General features: G+C 40.3%; 1 protein-coding gene across 1 annotated transcript in view; it reads left to right on the top strand.

The window, feature by feature from the left end:
* Window positions 1-2,166: 2,166 nt before the first annotated feature.
* Window positions 2,167-20,196, top strand: part of ZFYVE26 (zinc finger FYVE-type containing 26) — a gene marked incomplete at its 3' end in the record, with an annotated part of 634,764 nt that continues 616,734 nt past the window's right edge. Inside the window, 2 exon segments of the mRNA XM_053697844.1 lie at window positions 2,167-2,381; window positions 19,872-19,947. Of these exon segments, the coding sequence (XP_053553819.1) occupies window positions 2,170-2,381; window positions 19,872-19,947 (288 nt within the window).

Raw genomic sequence — 20,196 nt, 5'->3', positions numbered from 1 at the left:
GCAGGTATATACTTCTGACACCAGTATGGAAGGTACAACTATGCAGAGCATAGACGTAACAGGCTGCATAACACATCCAGCTTGATAACTGCGACACAGATTATATTGGCAACATTCCAAAGAAGTAACGCTAGAACGGCTCCATAAAAATCAAGTAGATTTATTAGTTCAAAAATAAAAAGCAAAACAAAAGAACCAGCGTTGGCATAACAACATACTAAAGAATTAAAACAAACAGAGAGCAGCACACATCCGAAGCCAAAGGACGCATTTAGGGTTTCCCCGTACTCACAGATGATAGGGGGTAGATGCCTCTCATACCTTTATAGGGAGATATCTCAATTTCTTGCATTCCTCACGTTTGATATAAAACTATGTAGATATTTGTTGAGTACCTTTAAATCTAAGTAAGTAAATAGTATATGGTATTGGTTGTAAATTGAACTCATTTTATCCAGGTTGTGCTCTTTAAATTATTATGTGCACTAATAGCACCAGGTGTTATTGAGATACCTCCCTATAAAGGTATGAGAGGCACCTTCCCCCTATAATCTAGAGTACGGGGAAACCCGAAACGCGTCCTGTGGCTTGGGATGTGTGCTGCTCTCTGTTTGTTTGAATCCTCTTGTATGTTGTTATGCAAATGCTGGTTCTTTTGTTTTGCTTTTTATTTTTGAACTAATAAATCTACTTGGTTTTTATGGAGCAGTTCTAGCGTTACTTTTTTGGAATGTTGCATTTTTGAACCTAGCTACTGGGCTCGTATAAACTAATCAAGACACTGAAAGCTACTCTAAAACTGGAAGTATTAACTGCCCGCAGGCTGCTGGTGATCAATCTCTGGGATTGTTTGGCAGAGCACGAAAAACACAGGTAGTGTTATCCTCACGGAGGTTGTGCGGCCTTGCACTTGTTCACCAGAAAAGGACCCCTGTGAGTGGATGTCTGCTAGCCCAGCGGAGCGAGTAAAACACAGAGAGAGTGTTATCCCAATCAAGGGTTTTGCGGCTGGGATTCTCTGTCTTTGGATCTGACCACAACATTGGAAGCTTATGTAAGTGACTTTCTATTATTGATATTAAATAGCAGTTCATCCATTTCTCATTATCCTATGCGAGCAATAGTCTAACTGGACTGTAGACTGTATATGAATACTGGGTAATATAATTATATGAGAGCTTCTAACTGGTGCTACAAATACACTTTTGTTGTTTTTCCACAGATTATATTGGCCCCAGGCCACGCCCCCTTCCGGTGATGTAACCCCCCCCACTTTCATCACATGGCCCACCCCTTTCCCAACATTCAGTGTTACCTATATAAAGAATAACAGTATATATTACAACTCCTGATACCATAAAACACTTCTTCATAAACTAAATACAGGATATACATTGCACCTTTTCATACCCTCACCCCTGGAAGTGTGGGACCCTGGGTGGGTCCCTTATCCAAAGGGCAGGCCTGTGTGTGTGCTATGCTATTGTGTGTATATTATTATGTATGCTGTGTATTGTGTATCATGTGTGTGTGAATGCTGTGTAGTTTATGTGTTTATGTTATGAAGTGTCTGCTGTGTACTATTTCTATATTTGTGTGCATGCTGTGAATATTGTTTATTTGTTGTGTATGCTGTTACTGTAGTATATGTATCTGTGTATATGGTGTGTAGTGTGTCTGTGATGTTTGTGTGTGTTTGCCATGTATATATTGAAACTTTTTTGCTCATTCCTTGTGTGCTCCCTTAATCAGCTGTAACATGCATTTCTTCTGCTATTCAGCTAGCTTTCAAGTTACCAACACCTGATCCAAAATGAGAGGTAGATAGAGGCTATAATATGATCATAATTTAAAATTTGATCACACGCATTTTTCTTTGCGTTATACATTTTATTGTTTGATTTATTGTATTGAAAACAATATTTAACATGCTTTTTAAGTAAAATCCATAATCAATATGGCAGCACAGGTGCATGGCCTCGCAGAGCATTATGGGAACCTTTGGATAAAAATAAAAATAAAGAAAGAGATAAATAATTATCAAGACGCTAAACCATTCACCACAATTTACTACATCACTCTGTAAAAAAGCAAGACCAAATGGTCATGTGACAACATTTTGCGCGATCACATGACCTGTACGATCGCGGCGGGTACGCGCATCCTTGGATGCTACCTGCCGCTGCCGGAGTAATGTCGCACCCGTTTGGAGAGGAGGAGGCGGCCTCTCTTAGAAGCTTGTATAGGTTTTTCTGCCGGTGCTTGCGGAGGGGACACTGGGAGCTGGCCCGGGTCTGTCTGCCACAGCTGCACCGGGGACCACAAGCAGTGGAAGTGGAAGAAACTCTACGGGCCCTTGTAGCAGCCCCGCACTTATTAAGGTGAGAGTTAGATCTTTGGCATAAAGACACTGTCTGATACATAAACACGGACCCTCTCTGTGTGACTATGACACAGACATGAGGCCTGACGGGAACGTAAGTCCTGACACGGTGCTGAACTGACACAGACGCAAGTACTGACACTGTGCGGGCAGCTGGACTGACACAGATATAAACTGTGAGTGTGACAGCTATGGTACTGACACATACAGTATGTATGTTCTACATTGTGTGACAGACATATGTTCTGGCTGATACAGTGCGGTACTGACACATACATAAGCTCTGTCACCTATGTTACTGACACATGTATGTCCTAATACACTGCGTGACAGACACAAGTCCTGACACTGTGTGGGACACAGACACAGCTCGTGAAATTGTGCGAACTGACAGACATAAGTTTTGACACCTATGCATATATGATATGTATGTCCTTGCACACTGTGTGACACTGACCCAAGTCCTGACACTGTGTGGGACTCTGACACCTATGCACATGTTTGTCCTTGCACACTGTGTGACTGTGACACAGACATAAGTCCTGACGCTTTTCTTTACTCTACCTATTAACATGATCTCTAGCAGGGACATAGGCACTTGCATGCTATGTGGCTAAGGTGTTCTGCATAGCACACAGACACTGACTGACTCTAGATAGGTATGCAGCCTAATACCAATATGCATAAAATGACATATTGACATACACATACTAATTGATACTTGTACAGACACACACAGCCTTACCTTTAGAACCACTGAAAAAAATAATCCATACAAATGTGTACTCGCATAGATGAGCACTAGTACATATAGTGATGTACAGTGATATACACAATGGCCAGCACACGTGCAGAGATCGCTGTCATGCGTACTGCTAGTCCAGTGGACATTAAAGGGACGCTGTACCCAAATTTTTTCTTTTGTGATTCGGATAGAGCATGACATTTTAAGCAACTTTCTAATTTACTCCTATTATCAAATTTTCTTCATTCTCTTGGTATCTTTATTTGAACTGCAAGAATGTAAGTTTAGATGCCGGCCCATTTTTGGTGAACAACCTGGGTTGTCCATGCTGATTGGTGGATAAATTCATCCACCAATAAAAAAAGTGCTGTCCAGAGTACTGAAACAAACAAAAAACTTAGATGCCTTCTTTTTCAAATAAAGATAGCAAGAGAACAAAGAAAAATTGCTAATAGGAGTAAAATTGCATGCTCTATGTGAATCACAAAAGAAAAAATTTGGGTTCAGTGTCCCTTTAACAAATTATGCTTGAGGTCTAGGACTAGATGAGTGCTTTAATATAATGCATCACTTCTGTGCAGCTTTTATATACACCTGTTTTATGCATGAGTAGGCTCTCCCTGCCAAACTTATGTAATATGCTAGATCATTTTTGTTATCAAAGTATACATTTTCTTTTCTACATCCAACTTTTAGAAACCTGGGCTAAAGGCCAAAGAGTAATTGTATTCCATGCAAAAAAAAAAACCCTGTTAGGCTAGAAACTGACATTGTTGTGTGAAATAACCAAAATAATAAAATTTATGTACTTTATGCATATCTTTTAGATCAAATATCTAATTCTGTCACTTTACTTCGTAAAGCACACTTTACAGTGAATCCAGCAACTTTTTAAATACATACTGGAGCCACATTTTTATTTGATTTGCTTGTACTATTGGTGCACGCATGCACTATGCCAGTGTTTCTCAAGTACCCCCCAACAGGCCAGGTTTTCTTTATAGCTGAACCAGTGCACAGGTGAAGTAATCAGCTGATCAGTAACACCATGGTTACTAACCTGCTCTCACACATCAGCTGATTATCTTACCTGTGCACTAGTTCAGTTATAAATAAAACCTGGCCTTTTGGGGTTACTTGAGGACCGCGGTTGAGAAATGCACTATGCATGCCCATTAGCAGCAGTGGTAGGAGATAACCTCCCACAAAATTAAAATTTGCTCTTATAGATATCAGCAATAAGGTTAAAACTGAGGTGAATCTAAAGTGTTTTTGTGATCCTACTACAGCCACTAATATTGCAGCTCAACGTAGCTCTTAAATACAACCCAAAACCAAGGTAGGACTAGATGAAATGACAGTGTTATAAATAAAAAGCTTAATTTTATACCATAATGAGAGAACATAAACAAATTTGATCCATTTTGAAATGAAACATTTTTTAGTTTCACATCCTTCTTTCAATGACACAGTATATAGCTGATTTGTGTAGAAAAGGCAACTTCCTGAAATGAATAACCCAGAGGGTGTATTATTTAGGCTCAGCATAGTGGTCATCTTTTTATATATAGGGACCATCAGAAAAGTATGTATTTCTCTTACTTACAGCTTTTGTGACATCAATCTTAACCCCTTAAGGACCACAGCACTTTTCCATTTTCTGTCCATTTGGGACCAGGGCTATTTTTTAATTTTTGCGGTGTTTGTGTTTAGCTGTAATCCTCTTACTCAATCACTGTACCCACACATATTATATATCGTTTTTCTCGCCATTAAATGGACTTTCTAAAGATACTATTATTTTCATCATATCTTATAATTTACTATAACATGTTTTATAAAATATGAGGAAAAAAAATGAAAAAAACCCACACTTTTTCTAACTTTGACCCCCAAAATCTGTTACACATCTACAACCACTAAAAAGCACCCATGCTAAATAGTTTCTAAATTTTGTCCTGAGTTTAGAAATACCCAATGTTTACATGTTCTTTGCTTTTTTTGCAAGTTATAGGGCAATAAATACAAGTAGCACTTTGCTATTTCCAAACCACTTTTTTAAAAAATTAGCGCTAGTTACATTGGAACACTGGTATTTGTCAGGAATCCCTGAATATCCCTTGGCATGTGTATATATATATATATATATATATATATATATATATATATATATATATATATATATATATATATATATATATATATATATATATATATATATATATATATATATATATATATATACAGTGAGGCCTCGGTATACGAAATTTCGGTTTACGAAATCGAAATTTGAAGAAAAATTGACTCGGTTTACGAATTTTTTTCGCAATACGAAACAAAATGCCGGTTTGCCCCCCTCGGTTTACGAATATTTTTCGCAATACGAAACCAGTGGCCCCTGTGCCCCCTGCATACTCAAGTATGATTGAATTAATGAAGTTTGGGTACCAGTGTGGAGGTGTTGGAGAGGTTTTGGAGCCATTTTGCAGCAAGTTGTTGAGCCTTTTGGAGTCATTTGCAGCAAGTTGTGGAGCCTTTTGGAGACATTGGAGCCATTTGCAGCAAGTTGTTAAGCCTTTTGGAGCATTTTTTGGACACTTTATTTGAATTTTTTCGGACCTCCGGAACGCATTAATTGATTTTCAATGCATTCCTATGGGAAACCGTGTTTCGGTTTACGAATTTTTCGCAATACGAAACGACCCGGAGAACGAATTAAATTCGTAAACCGAGGCCTCACTGTGTGTATATATATATATATATATATATATATATATATATATATATATATATATATATATATATATATATATATATATATATATATATATATATATATATATATATATATATATCCAAAACACCAAAACTCGCCCACAAAGGAAAAATGCCTGGGTGCAAATTTGTAGAAGATATGCAGCCAAAAGAAAATGCACTCTCAGGACTTTCATAAACAGGTTACTTTTATTTCTGTAACGTTTTCGGAGGTCTTGCCTCCTTCATCAGCATAAATAAAGTGAAAACAAACAAACTCTTAAATAGTGACATACTCACTCAAAATCATTTCAAACCACTACCTGTGCTGGCGCCAAAATTACCGGTGTTGGAACGCATAATGCGTTCCAAATGTGCTAAGTGGCGGAAGTAGTGCGCCAAACTACTTCCGGTTGTCAAAATTCTATAGCCGTAAATAATCGGCTTTCTCTATGTGAATGCCATAATTATAAAACCATTGTGGCATATTATCTAAACGCATAAAGCAAACTCTTAGCGTGCAAACGATTGTGCTGATACTTTGATTAGTGATAGTAAATGTGACAGCCGCTTGTTGCCATGACAACTTAAACAATGCTGGAGTGTAATCCTGTACAGGGACAGACTAACAGTAACTATGTTTCTGAATACACCAAAGTGTGTTAAAACAGGCATGATGTTTGGCTACAATGTGAGTGTTTAAAGATGGTGTATATATTGATAAAAGAGGATAAACAAATCTAATTATTAGGCACGCCAGCTGATATATTGTGCTATATATATATGTGTAGTGTTACCTTATGTTGAAGATATTGAGTCAATATGTCCAATATTCATAGAGGAATCTCATATGGAGATATGTACCTCCGATATATAGCCTTCAAATTCTACATAACTAAAATATTAACGATTATCGTTTATCTGCGATCTTCCCATTAGTATGAGCTGTTAACATGCATATTATTCCTATCCTCTGTCAAAAACCCTTTATGTATTTTTGAAATTTATACCGCTCACCTAGTTCCTATTCAGTGATGGGGTTATATATTAACACCATATTAATTCTCGTTATAAGAGCTACGTGGGTCATATATGTATATTCCACTGCTATCTTGTGGCTAACAATGCCCTCATATGCTCCTTATTTAAACACTCCAAAGCGTTTAGGCACAAACGTACAAAAGATGAATAAACTTAAACTTAAAAAATAAACTTAAAAAATAGTAAATAAAAGCAATTGATATGACGGTCTTTCCGGGTACAGGTGACAATTTTGACCATTACAATGCACAGTCAACACCAAGACATTTTTTAGGGGTTACAACAAAATCCCACCATTTCACCGCCAAATGCGACCAAATTAAAAAAAACATTTTTTTTTCACAATTTTAGGTTTCTCACTAAAATTATTTACAAACAGCTTGTGCAATTATGGCACAAATGGTTATAAATGCTTCTCTGGGATCCCCTTTGTTCAGAAATAGCAGACATATATGGCTTTGGCGTTGCTTTTTGGTAGTTAGAAGGCTGCTAAATGCCGCTGCGCATCACACGTGTATTATGTCTAGCAGTGAAGGGGTTAATTAGGTAGCTTGTAGGGAGCTTGCAGGGTTAATTTTAGCTTTAGTGTAGAGATCAGCCTCCCACCTGACACATCACACCCCCTGATCCCTCCCAAACAGCTCTCTTCCCTCCCCCACCCCACAATTGTCCCTGCCATCTTAAGTACTGACAGAAAGTCTGCCAGTACTAAAATAAAAGCTATCTTTTAGTTTTTTTTAGCATATTTGCATATGCTGCTGTTTAGGATCCCCCCCAAACAGCCCTTTAACCCTCTCCCTCTAACTTGTTGGAAGCCAATATGGGTACTGATAGTTGTCTGCCAGTACCCAGTTTACAAACAAAGATTTTCTTTTTATTTATTTTTTCTGTAGTGTAGCTTCCCCACCCCCTCCCAGATCCCTTAGAATAGTTTTTATTTTCTGTAGTGTAGTGGTTCCCATGCGCACCCCGGCTACCCCGCCCACGATCCCGCCCCCCTCTGCATCACAGGATCCATTGATGGCCGCCCGGCCGCCCACCCGCCTCCCACGTCGGCTCCCACCCACCAATGATTGTGACCATCGATGTCCGATGCAGAGTGGCTCTCTCTGCATTGGATGGCCAAGGAGGGTTATTGCAGGATCCCTCGATATCGAGGCATCACTGCAATAACCGGAAAGCGGCTGAAAGCTTTTTGGATCGCTTCCACCGCTTTCCAAGACCGACGACGTGCAGGGTACGTCCTCAGTCGTTAAGTGTATTTTTTTGGAGGACATACCCTGCACGTCGTCGGTCGTTGAAGGGATACTCAACCCAATTTTTTTTTCTTTCGTGATTCAGATAGAGCATGCAATTATAAGCTACTTTCTAATTTACTCCTATTATCAATTTTTCTTCATTCTCTTGCTATCTTTATTTGAAAAACAAGAATGTAAGTTTCGAAGCTGGCCCATTTTTGGTTCACAACCTGGGATGTGCTTGCAGATTTGTTGCTAAATGCACCCACCATTAAACAAGTGCTGTCCAGGGTGTGAACCAAAAATTGCCTGGATTTTTAGCTTAGATGCCTTCTTTTTCAAATAAAGATAGCAAAAGAACCAAGAAGAATTGATAATAGGAGTAAATTAGAAAGTTGCTTAAAATTGCATGCTCTATCTGAATCACGAAATCAGAAAATTTGGGTTTAGTATCCCTTTAAAGCAGTGGGACACATCCTCTATAATGGCTCTTCTCAAACCTCATCCAACTAGTTTCAAATCTTGCTTCTGTTGTATAGTTGTTACCATATTGTATTATTCCCAGAGAGAGTATTGTATTTTAAAGGAAAATAAATAATAGCGCTAACCACTCACTATATGAATCTACACAGGGGGAAGAAAAATGTTACCATAATAACAGTGCAATAATAAAACACCAGAATATGTCAATAAAAGTATACTTAAATGAAAAGTCCGGTAGTCCCAAGAACTGTACAAAATGAGGAAAATAAACTTCAGTTCCTTCTGGAGATGGTAGAAAATAATTAATCCAGCAAATGAAGAGCTGCTTGTCTGAAGACAGGTCTGTTCACCAAGTCTGAAGTAGAAGGAAACACAGACAGCTGTCAGCACATCTCCGATGCAAGCATTTAATAAAAACAAAAATATTGCTTCTCACAGCACACAAAAATAATAACACTCACATGAGTAGTGATAATAAAAACACATCAAGCGACTACAGCGCTAAAGCACCAAACAATCAGGTCCAGGGTCAGTGATCGGAGAGTACTCTGGCGTCATGTGCAGAGTATTGTATTTAGTACTTAGATATTCCTTTTTAACCCCTTAATGACAACTGACGTACCAGGTACGTCATGCATTAACAAGCAGTTAATGACAATGGACGTACCTGGTACGTCAGTTGTCTTAAGAGAGTGCTGGAAGCGATCGCAATCGCTTCCAGCAGCTCTCGGGGTATTGCAGTGATGCCTCCATATGGAGGCATCCTGCAATACCTTTTTAGAAGACTCTGATGCAGAGAGAGCCACTCTGTGGCCCTCTCTGCACCGGTAGCGATGGTGCCGGTTCGTTGGTGGGTGGGAGCGTAACAGGGAGGAGGGTGGGCGGCCCATCGCTACCCGGCATCCGGTTCCTAGAAGTGCAATGTGCACGCCGGGTGCCGGGAGCGTGCGTGGGGCGCGCGTGCGCGCGCATTAGCTGGCCACTGACACCAATGAGGAGGGAAGAGGGGGAAAGATTTTTTTAAAAAAAAAATAATATAAAAGGATCTGGGAGGGGGAGGGGAATAGGGGTATTGTGGGGGGCTGCTACACTACAGAAAACATAAAAAAAAAGCAAAAGAGCAAAAAATACTTTTGTTTTTGGGGCAAATTGGGTACTGGCAGACAGCTGCCAGTACCCAAGATGGCCGCAATTAGATAGGGGGGAGGGTTAGAGAGCTGGGGGGGGGGGGGGTCATGGAGGTTGGGGCTAAGGCAGGAGTCCATCACAGCTAAAATATATATTTTTTTTTATAAGGGTGGGAGGCTGATCTCTACCCTAAAGCTAAAATTAACCCTGCAAGACTTCCGGTGGGCGGGCAAAGAGTGAGGACGCAGGTAGAAGGAGCTCCGGAGACATAGACTGATAAACTCCTAAATCCTACACCTCAATAGCCCACAAAGCTCGCCAACCTTGACAGGTGACCTACTGGACCTGTCCGGACATTATTGCAGCACGGAGTCAAAGCCAACGGCTCCCCCACCGGAACGAGATATCGCTAATAAGAAAAGTCGCGGCCGCGACGAAACAACTGCTAACACCCCACTGCTGCTCAGATTTCACCGCACTCAGATAACCTACCGTACCGGTCTTATAAGCTGCCAAGACAAACGCTATTAAGACCGAGGAGTGGCGGAGTGAGCGACCGGAGAAAAGCATAGAGGGGAGCCGCCATCTTGGAAACACCGCGGGTAAGAAACCGGGGCACTTAACATACAGCAAAACACATTTAAGGGCTGCGAACTGAACATAGCCAGACTCCCCTGCTGTGTGGTGCACATAAACTCTGGCATTGCTACCCGTACAGCCATACGACAGGCCAATCTTAAACACTTTTAGGCGAACTCTAAGCCACGTGGGCTGGCCTGCACTGAGAACAGAGACGCTCCAAATACATGCACCGACCCGGTGTTACTACACATTGGGGAAATAGAAGTCCTATCACTGAGGAATGACAAGCGGGAATAAAAGTTTAAAAGCAGACACCCTCAGGCGTAGGGATTGACTATAAGCCACCTCCGAATGGACAATAAGACAAATAAAGAGAGAAGAGGGCTGACTATGCCGATTTTTTTTATATGGCTCTGAAAGATACTGAGAATAATGCACGATTTCTGGTTATGAAATAAGCCTTTCACACTGCGCTGCACCCCCCGCAATCCATACCTTTATACGGCACCTAGAGCCACTTACAGCGCAAACCACTTTCCCTGAGTGGAGGCACATTGCATGCAGAGGTACTACTCCAGTTTTGTGAAGACCACTGGTACAATGTCGAGCAGACAGAAACACCAAGACAGAAAAACCAAGGCTGTAGCAGAAATTCATACTGCTGAGGTTATGGCCACAGATGCTGCAGATGAAGAGACATTGGAAACCCACCCTATAGTGTCCCAAATATCAGCCCTGTTCCTGCCTAAAATAGAACAACTACAAACGGGAATGGATACTCTGTCATCTGAGTTTAAATCGTTCTCCTCAAGGCTCCAACATGTGGAACAAAGGGTGGGAGATGGAGAAATTAGGCAGCGAGAAAACTCCAGCAAAATAATAGCGCTTGAGGCCCAAAACAAGTTATTAACTGACAAACTCGACGACCTCGAAAACCGCTCAAGGCGGAACAACCTGCGCATTGTGGGACTGCCAGAAACTATCTCAAGCACTGACCTCCTAGAATTTGCAGAAAAAACCTTGCCCACTCTCCTGCACCTCTCATCTGAGGATATACCATGTGTAGCTGAGAGAGCCCACAGAATAGGGATCATTAACCAAGACCCAAAGACAACCAGGGGACCCCGACAAGTGATGATACGCTATCTTAATTTCAAAGATAAAATCACGATCTTGAGAGCCTATCGTCAATGTTCCCCACTGCTGTTTGAGGGGAAGAAAATCCTCATCTTCCAAGATTACTCTGCCGAGATCTCCAGGAGAAGAAGGGAGTTCTCTCCCTACTGCAAATCGCTGATTGAGGCAGGGCGATCTGTGTCCCTGCTGTTCCCAGCAAAACTTAAACTACAGACCCAGCAGGGAATTAAGTTTTTCGATGACCCTAAACATCTGCGAAAGTTCCTGAGACTTGAACAAGAACTAGCTGACAAGGAAGCCTGAAAGGATGGAGAACCCAATCTGAGGGACTGGTAACATGCTAAGACCTGTTGATAAGCACTGAGAGGGAGGAAAATTAGAAAAATTTACTATTGTGACACCCACATTTACATGAGTCTGCCTCACTAAAAGACTTTATGGAAGGGAACACCCCTCTCCCTCATTATGTTAATAGCTTTTGTTGTCTTTCAGTGGTTAATATGGTAACATGAACGCCTTTGGGAATATGTTTGTTCATTTGTTCTGTTTCATACTGCAAATACCTTTTAGCTTATAATTTTGGTGAGCAGCCAGTAGAAGAGTATTAGAGGCTACCGAATGACATGATTGATTACCTAGCTCTAGCTCCCAAGCTCCCCCACTATGAAGGTCATTCACCTAGGGAGAGGGTACCCTCCAGCACACTACTAGTACCAGTGCCCCTATACATTATACTCCCCTCCTATGCTGGCCCCCGCTGGCAGGCGGGCGGAGAGGATCACATGCTAGAACTGATAGGCTGACTTCCACCAATACAAATTACACATACGGGAGACACGTACTCTGAGGAGAGGTGACCCTTTCTGGCCCTAGATAATAGAGGGATGCGAAACACGAAGGTAGTCACAACCACATCATTAAGGTAGAGACCTGACTTGAGCAACTGAGGGAAAAATCATTCTCAACATACCAAAGTAGAACAACTAAAGGGGATAAAGTGCAGCAAAGTAATGAATGTTTATACACAGTTATTGATTTAGACGCTAAGTGATTGCTATTTCAATGGAAAGAAAAAACCAATTGGTTCTGTTTTCTAAAAGCTATCTGTTGAACTGTCTGTTTAATTTGTTTTCAATGTTGTTAATCGTGTTGTTTTTATTTTTAGTTAGCTGGCAGGATGCTCTCCTCTTCCCCCGGGACTCTCCGACAAAGGGAAATGTTCTTAGTCGGAAATCTGGTGGTAAAGTACAAACAAGACACCTAAAATGTTTCTTACACATTGTGTTATCGGACCTACGTGTAGTCAATTTCTTACCCTACATCCCATCCACAAACCGAGTTACAGATGACACATAACCTACATATTATGAGCTGGAATGTGGGAGGCATAACCTCTCCGCAAAAACGCAGATCTATCCTGCGTTACCTAAGATCTAGAAAAGTTGACATAGCCATATTAGAGGAAACACATTTGACGAACCTTGAACACAAAAAATTGCAACAGGGCTGGGTGGGAGAAGTTATATATATACCCCATACGAACTGAGACGAGCTAGAGGTGTGGCTATACTACTTAGAAAACACCTGACGTACACTATCACTAAGACCGACATAGATCAGGAGGGGAGATTTGTAATGCTTCAATTAGAGGTCATGGGAGTCCCCTTTGCTCTGGTAGGAGTGTATGGGCCACAAAGACAGAAACAACATTTCTGGAGGGGATTGCACGCTAAGATAATGCAGTTTACCACGCTGCCCACTGTTGTCGGAGGAGATTTCAATATTGCTCCTCAGGTCCCTGCCGATAGATTCTATAACCCAGATAAGAAAGTCGTTACCCCTCAGAGTTTTAGAAACTCCAAAAAAGAATCCCTAATACTTCATAATTTCAAGAAAACCTTAGGGCTACAAGATATCTGGAGAGCCAGATACCCGGAGCAGAGGGATTTTACCTGCATGTCAGTAGCAAAAGACACCATGGCCAGACTTGATTATTTTCTGATATCCACAGAGCTATGCCCCAGAGTGTTGGGAGCTGAGATAGACCCAATAACGATCTCAGATCATGCCCCAGTAGCAGTCAAGATCCAACTTAGTCCCGGGAGGGGGAAAACCAATAGGTGGGTGTTCCCAGCGTATTTATGTAAAGACCCCAACTTCTATAGACACATCTTAGGGGAATGGCTGGCATTTGCAGAGACCAATCAATTGCATGCAGGTGACCCTATACTGTTCTGGGAAACAGCTAAGGCTGTCTTGAGGGGGGTTATCTCGGCTTACGCCGCAAACATCAAGAAAAAGAGCAGGGCGCAGTCAGAGCTCCTACTAGCACAGATCTTAAATGCGAGGAATAAATATCTTAGGAACCCAAACACAATCAACAGACTCAAATACAAGGACATTAAGCGAGCAAGAGATGACTATATACTCCAACAAACTAACAAAACTCACTCTAAAATACAGGCTAGGTACTATAGGTTCGGAGGCAAGACGGGAAGGCTGCTAGCGAGAATGACGAAATTGTCGACAAAAAGAAATCCTATACTGGCTATTAAGCGGGGCGACGTAGTTTTGAATAGGGAGGAAGACATCCAAAGGGCATTTACTGACTTTTACAAAGACCTCTACTCACCACAGGAGGTACTGCCAAGGGATATAGACAGATTCTGGGAACAGTTGCGGATACCAACGATTGACAGAGCCCAACTTGACAGCCTCAACAGCCCCGTTACTTTGAACGAAATTCTGACCATAATTAAGGATCTAACATTAGAGAAAACTCCAGGGCCTGATGGCTTGCCAGCAGAGTTTTATAAAATAATGGGAACCGATATAGGCCCGACTTTGACGCAGCTGTTCAATGGTCTCCTCAGTGGTGAAGTTAGACCCTCCCCCAGGTTTGCGGAAGCCAATATCAGTATTATTCCAAAGGAGGGTAGAGACCCCCTTTTAACACAGTCATACCATCCTATTTCCCTGCTTAATCAGGACTACAAAATCCTAACTAAACTCCTTGCAAACAGGCTAGCAAATATACTCCCGACATTAGTACACGAGGACCAGACGGGTTTCGTTAAGGGGAGATCTTCAGTACTTAACATTCGAAGAGTCCAAACAATTATCCAACACTATTGGAACATAACACAACATAACCAGAACATAGCGACACATGACGAGGCAGCCCTACTATTCTTAGACGCTGAAAAAGCCTTTGATAAGGTCTTGTGGGAACATTTATACACCACCATGGGCAAGATGGGCATCGAAGGTGCATTTGTCAGGGCAATTGAGAATCTTTATAGAGAACCCCAAGCATCCCTCCTAATCAATGGCACACCTACCAGACCCTTCACACTCCATAGAGGCACTAGACAGGGCTGCCCTCTCTCCCCACTCCTTTTTGACCTGGCTATAGAGCCCCTGGCAATAAAAATTAGGCAGACAATGCAGGGGATGCGCATAGGCGAGTCGACCTTACATGTCTCGCTCTTTGCTGATGACATGGTGTTATACGTACAAGACCCTCAAAAAAATATTCCAAAATTGATGGAAATAGTCAATGAATTCGGCTTAGTCTCTGGATACAAAGTCAACACTGACAAAACTGAACTACTCTGGTTATTGTCAAAAGGTAAAAAACAAATTCCCGGCTATGACTTTAGGATAGTGGAGGGTAACTTCAAATATTTAGGTATTACACTACACACAGACCCACGCAGATGGTACTCTATTAACTATGGTCCCTTGCTTAAACAATTAGACAGCCTGATTGGGGGGTGGACTTTGCTGCCCTTGAACCTATCGGGAAGGGTGGGACTTATAAAGATGATCTATTTCCCCAAACTGCTTTATTTTTTCCAGACTCTGCCAGCAATACTGCGAAAATCAGACTTAAACCACATTAAGGGAAAGGTGCTTAAATTTATTTGGAACAACAAGAAACACAGGGTCAGTTTTCTCAAGCTTACCGCCCCAAGGGAGATGGGGGGATTAGCACTACCAAACTTTGAACTATACAACTGGGCGGCCCAATGTAAATTTGTTATTGACTGGCTGACGGGACGGGGAAAGTTCTCTGACCCTAGGTTGGAAAATGAACTGACGAAACCATGGGCTTTAGAGATGATCCCACACATGACCCAAACCCAAGCGACCAAACACTTAAAAGACATGGAGCTCCTGGCCCAACCGGCGAGAGCTTGGAGACAGTTTTGCAAGACGCTAGGGGGCAACCACAGATTGACCGCATATTTGCCATGGTGCAGCAACCCTGAGTTCCCTGCAGGTATATCGACTAAGGCTTTTCTTCAGTGGAAGAGCCAGGGACTTCGTACAGTAGGTCAAACAATGACAAGGGAGGGGGGACTCATGCAGACTTTTGAAACCCTAAGAACCACGTTTGATTTGCCCAGAACACATCACTATGCTTACTTGCAAGCCAGACATTACTTTGACACACTACGGAGGGAGGGGAACAACAAAGACCAAACAGCTATAAAACAAAGCATAGAATTAGCTCGACATGGCATCACCTCTATAGCACCATTGTACACAAAGATGAACAGACTAGCGGGGACAACCTGCATAGACAAGATAGCCTCCATTTGGAGTGATAGGCTTGCAAAAGATGTGACAGCGGCGGAAGTTGAGAAAAGCATCAGTAGAGTAAAGTTAGCAACTCTCTCCTCAGAGGTGAGAGAATCCCATTTTAAGCTAATACACGACAGCTATGTGACCCCTGGGAAATTCCAGAGATGGAAGGCAGACAGGGACAGTAAGTGTCCTAGATGCAGTCTGATAGACGCAGATATTGAACACATGGTGTGGAACTGTCCTAAACTAGTCAGATTCTGGAAGATGACGGCACACTGGGTAAAGACAAAAATACAGTGTCCCTGTGGGGATTGGACATTTCAGAATGTAGTATTCCTTGACTTCTTAGGCCTACCCAAACATATTAAACTACTTATCTCTAATATAGTATTGATGGCGAGACATCTGATCTTCCAAAATTGGCTCAAACGAAATCCACCCACTGTTACACAGCTAAAGCAGGCGTTGCTAAAACAACTTTTTATTGAGCAAGCAGACGGCTTAGGAGACATGAATGCTAGGGTTCGGTCCTTCTTTAACAAATGGGGACCCTTTATTCACACACTACCAGATACTTCGCGTACTATAATCATTGCACCATTTAAGAACACAGAATACGTTTTAGAGGCAACATTGCGAGGAGACTGGTAGACTAGTTCGGAGAAGTTCCCGGGGGGGGGGGGGGGAGGAGGTTGTCGGAGAGTGAACTATGCCAGCTGAGAGTTAGGAAGTTAATATTATTTTGTGTTTAAGGTAAAAAGAAAAATTGTGCACAATGGAAATTTGTTTTTTTTTTTTTTTTTTTTTTTTTCTTTTGCTCCTTTCTTTTATCACTTTTCAAGATCCAGGCTACAGTATTGACATGACAACTGTTTTATAATTGATGTTATCATTTGCCATGTAATCATATACTACGTAAATACTACCGAATGTAATTACCTCCATCTGTCTGTTGCACTTGAAAAATAAAGATATTTAAAAAAAAAAAAAAAAATTAACCCTGCAAGCTCCCTATAACCTACCTAATTAACCCCTTCACTGCTGGGCATAATTTACGTGTGGTGCGCAGCAGCATTTAGCGGCCTTCTAATTACCAAAAAGCAATGCCAAAGCCATATAAGTCTGCTATTTCTGAACAAAGGGGATCCCAAAGAAGCTTTTACAATAATTTGTGCCATAATAGCACAAGCTGTTTGTAAATAATTTCAGTGAGAAACCTAAAATTGTGAAAAATGTAAAGTTTTTTTTTTTTATTTGCTCGCATTTGGCGGTGAAATGGTGGCATAAAATGTGCCTAGATCAATACTTTGGGTTGTCTTCTAACAAAAAATATATACATGTCAAGGGATATTCAGGTATTCCTGACAGATATCAGGGTTCCAATGTAACTAGTGCTAATTTTGAAAAAAAGTGGTTTGGAAATAGCGAAGTGCTACTTGTATTTATGGCCCTATAACTTGCAAAAAAAGCTAAGAACATGTAAACATTGGGTATTTCTAAACTCAGGACAAAATTTAGAAACTATTTAGCATGGGTGTTTTTTGGTGATTGTAGATGTGTAACAGATTTTGGGGGTCAAAGTTAGAAAAAGTGTGTTTTTTTCCATTTTTTCCTCATATTTTATTATTTTTTTTGTAGTAAATTATAAGACATGATGAAAATAATGGTATCTTTAGAAAGTCCATTTAATGGCGAGAAAAACGGTATATAATATGTGTGGGTACAGTAAATGAGTAAGAGGAAAATTACAGCTAAACACAAACACCGCAGAAATGTCAAAATAGCCATTGTCATTAAGGGTAAGAAAATTGAAAAATGGTCCGGTCATTAAGGGGTTAATGTACCATTATTTTCATTTCATTTTCATGATTGTTGCATTCCATAATCTTTAACAACATCACAGGTCTTACTTTAGACACATTAGGCTGCAACATCTACATTTATGAATATGTTGGTCCTTTTAAAATATTTATATGCTCTTCTTGTGATCTTTTCTCAGGTTATTTCTAAGGGGCATGGTCTCTGTTCAGGACTTCCAACTTATCTGTACTATTTAAAGGGACGCAATACTCATATGCTAAATCACTTGAAACTGATGCAGTATAAATGTAAAAAGCTCACAGGAAAATATCACCTGAGCATCTCTATGTAAAAAAAGGAAGATATTTTACCTCACATACTCCTCAGCTCAGCAGAGTAAGTTCTGTGTAGAAAGTTATAATTCAGCTGCTGCCCAGCCGCAGGTAAAAATAAATAAATAATGTGCTGCTGAGGTCATGAACTCCTTTACTGTGATCTCATTAGATTTGACTTAACTCTCATGAGATTTCATAGTAAACTTCCTTAAACTGAATAGAGAAATAAGATGAGTGCACAAGGCTCAACCCCTTAGCTGTCCCAGGACAGACATACTGATTTGCTGCTTAAAAGTCCTTTACAGGGGCTGCAGAATGGGGTGAGGTAATGATCAAAATTGAAGATGTTTATAATATGCTAGAATCAGCTGCATGTATACAAGGGACATCTGAGAGATTCCAAAACATGTGGATACACTGGATTTTAAATAAACAGAAATATGTAGGTACATACAGATCAACACTAAGTAACCAATAAGGCTTTTTTAGGGCAATTAAATTGGAGAGAATAGGAACTTTCTTAAATATAGATATAGCTTTCTAAAGAAATCTACAACATTGTCATTGCTCGACGGGAAAAGTTTAAAGTTAAAGGTTTTTCTTTGTATACAGTTATGAAGTTTAGGGAAATGGGATAAGAGGGAGTTAGGGAAGGCAGAGATGGGAAGGGGGGAGAAAAATTTATGAAAATGATATAAACAGGGTGCTAAAAACTTTAATTGTTTTAAGAATACTAGGACATTGTAACCCAGCACACTGTTTTATTATGTTGTATTTGATGTGATCCATGACAATAAAAATTATTTCAACTAAAAGTCCTTTACAATGGGATGTGGCTACTGAGGAATTTTTGAGGTAAAATATCTTTCTTTTTTACATAGAGATGTTCAGGTGATATTTTTAGTCAGCTTTTTACAGCTATGCTGCAGCACTTTCAAGTGTTTTAACATTTGGGTATCATGGCCCTTTAACTTTACAAGAAACAGTTTGACTCCCAAACACGACAATTTGGAAAAAAATATATCATATAAAAAATCTGGCCCTGAACCATATACCCTAGTAAAAATATATCCTAGTAATTCTGGCCCTGAACCATATACAGCCTAGAATTTAAAGAAACTATCTGTTTAAGCATGTGTAGTAATCAATATGGTTTGACCTGATGGATGTCTTCACCTTTTCCATTTAATTAACTCGGTACAATTAAAGGTATAGTCTGAGCAAAATTAATCTTTCATGATTCAGATAGGGCATGTAATTTTAAACAACTTTTCTTTTTACTTTTATCATCAAATTTGCTTTGTTCTCTTAGTATTCTTTGTTGAACGCTAAACCTAGCTAGGCTCATATGCCTGTGCCTAAGCCCTTGAAGGCCACCTCTTATCTCAGTGACTTTTTCCAGTTTTTCACAGCTAGTCAGCACTGATTGGCTAAAATACAAGTGAAATAAGGAGGCAGTCTGCAGAGGCTTAGATCCAAAGTAAGCACATTGGTAAAAAGTATATTAATATAACCTTGTTAGTTATGCAAAACTGGTGAATGGGTAATAAAGGGATTATCTTTTTAAATAATAAAAAGTCTGGAGTAGACTGTCCATTTTAATAGAGGCATAAAATATTATCTAACATTCATATATTTTTTTTATTTCACAGGGATGAAAAGCACACTGCACAACAAATTTCTTGGTTTTGGCTCAATGCATTGGAGAAGTGGTTGGATTGGGATCAGGTAAATAAAATAAAAATTTGATGCTTAAAGGGACACTGAACCCAGATTTTTTCTTTCGTGAGATAGAGCATGCAATTTTAAGCAACTTTCTAATTTACTCCGATTTATCAATTTTTCTTTATTCTCTTGGTATCTTTATTTGAAAAGCAAGAATGTAAGTTTAGAAGGTGGCCCATTTTTGGTGAACAACCTGGGTTGTTCTTGCTGATTCGTGGATAAATTCACCCATCAATAAACAAGTGCTGTCCA

The sequence above is a fragment of the Bombina bombina genome, chromosome 1 (assembly GCF_027579735.1).
Source record: "Bombina bombina isolate aBomBom1 chromosome 1, aBomBom1.pri, whole genome shotgun sequence".
Taxonomy (NCBI): domain Eukaryota; kingdom Metazoa; phylum Chordata; class Amphibia; order Anura; family Bombinatoridae; genus Bombina; species Bombina bombina.
The sequence above is the reverse complement of the archived record's forward strand: the minus strand, read 5'-3'. Positions and strand labels throughout refer to the sequence as shown.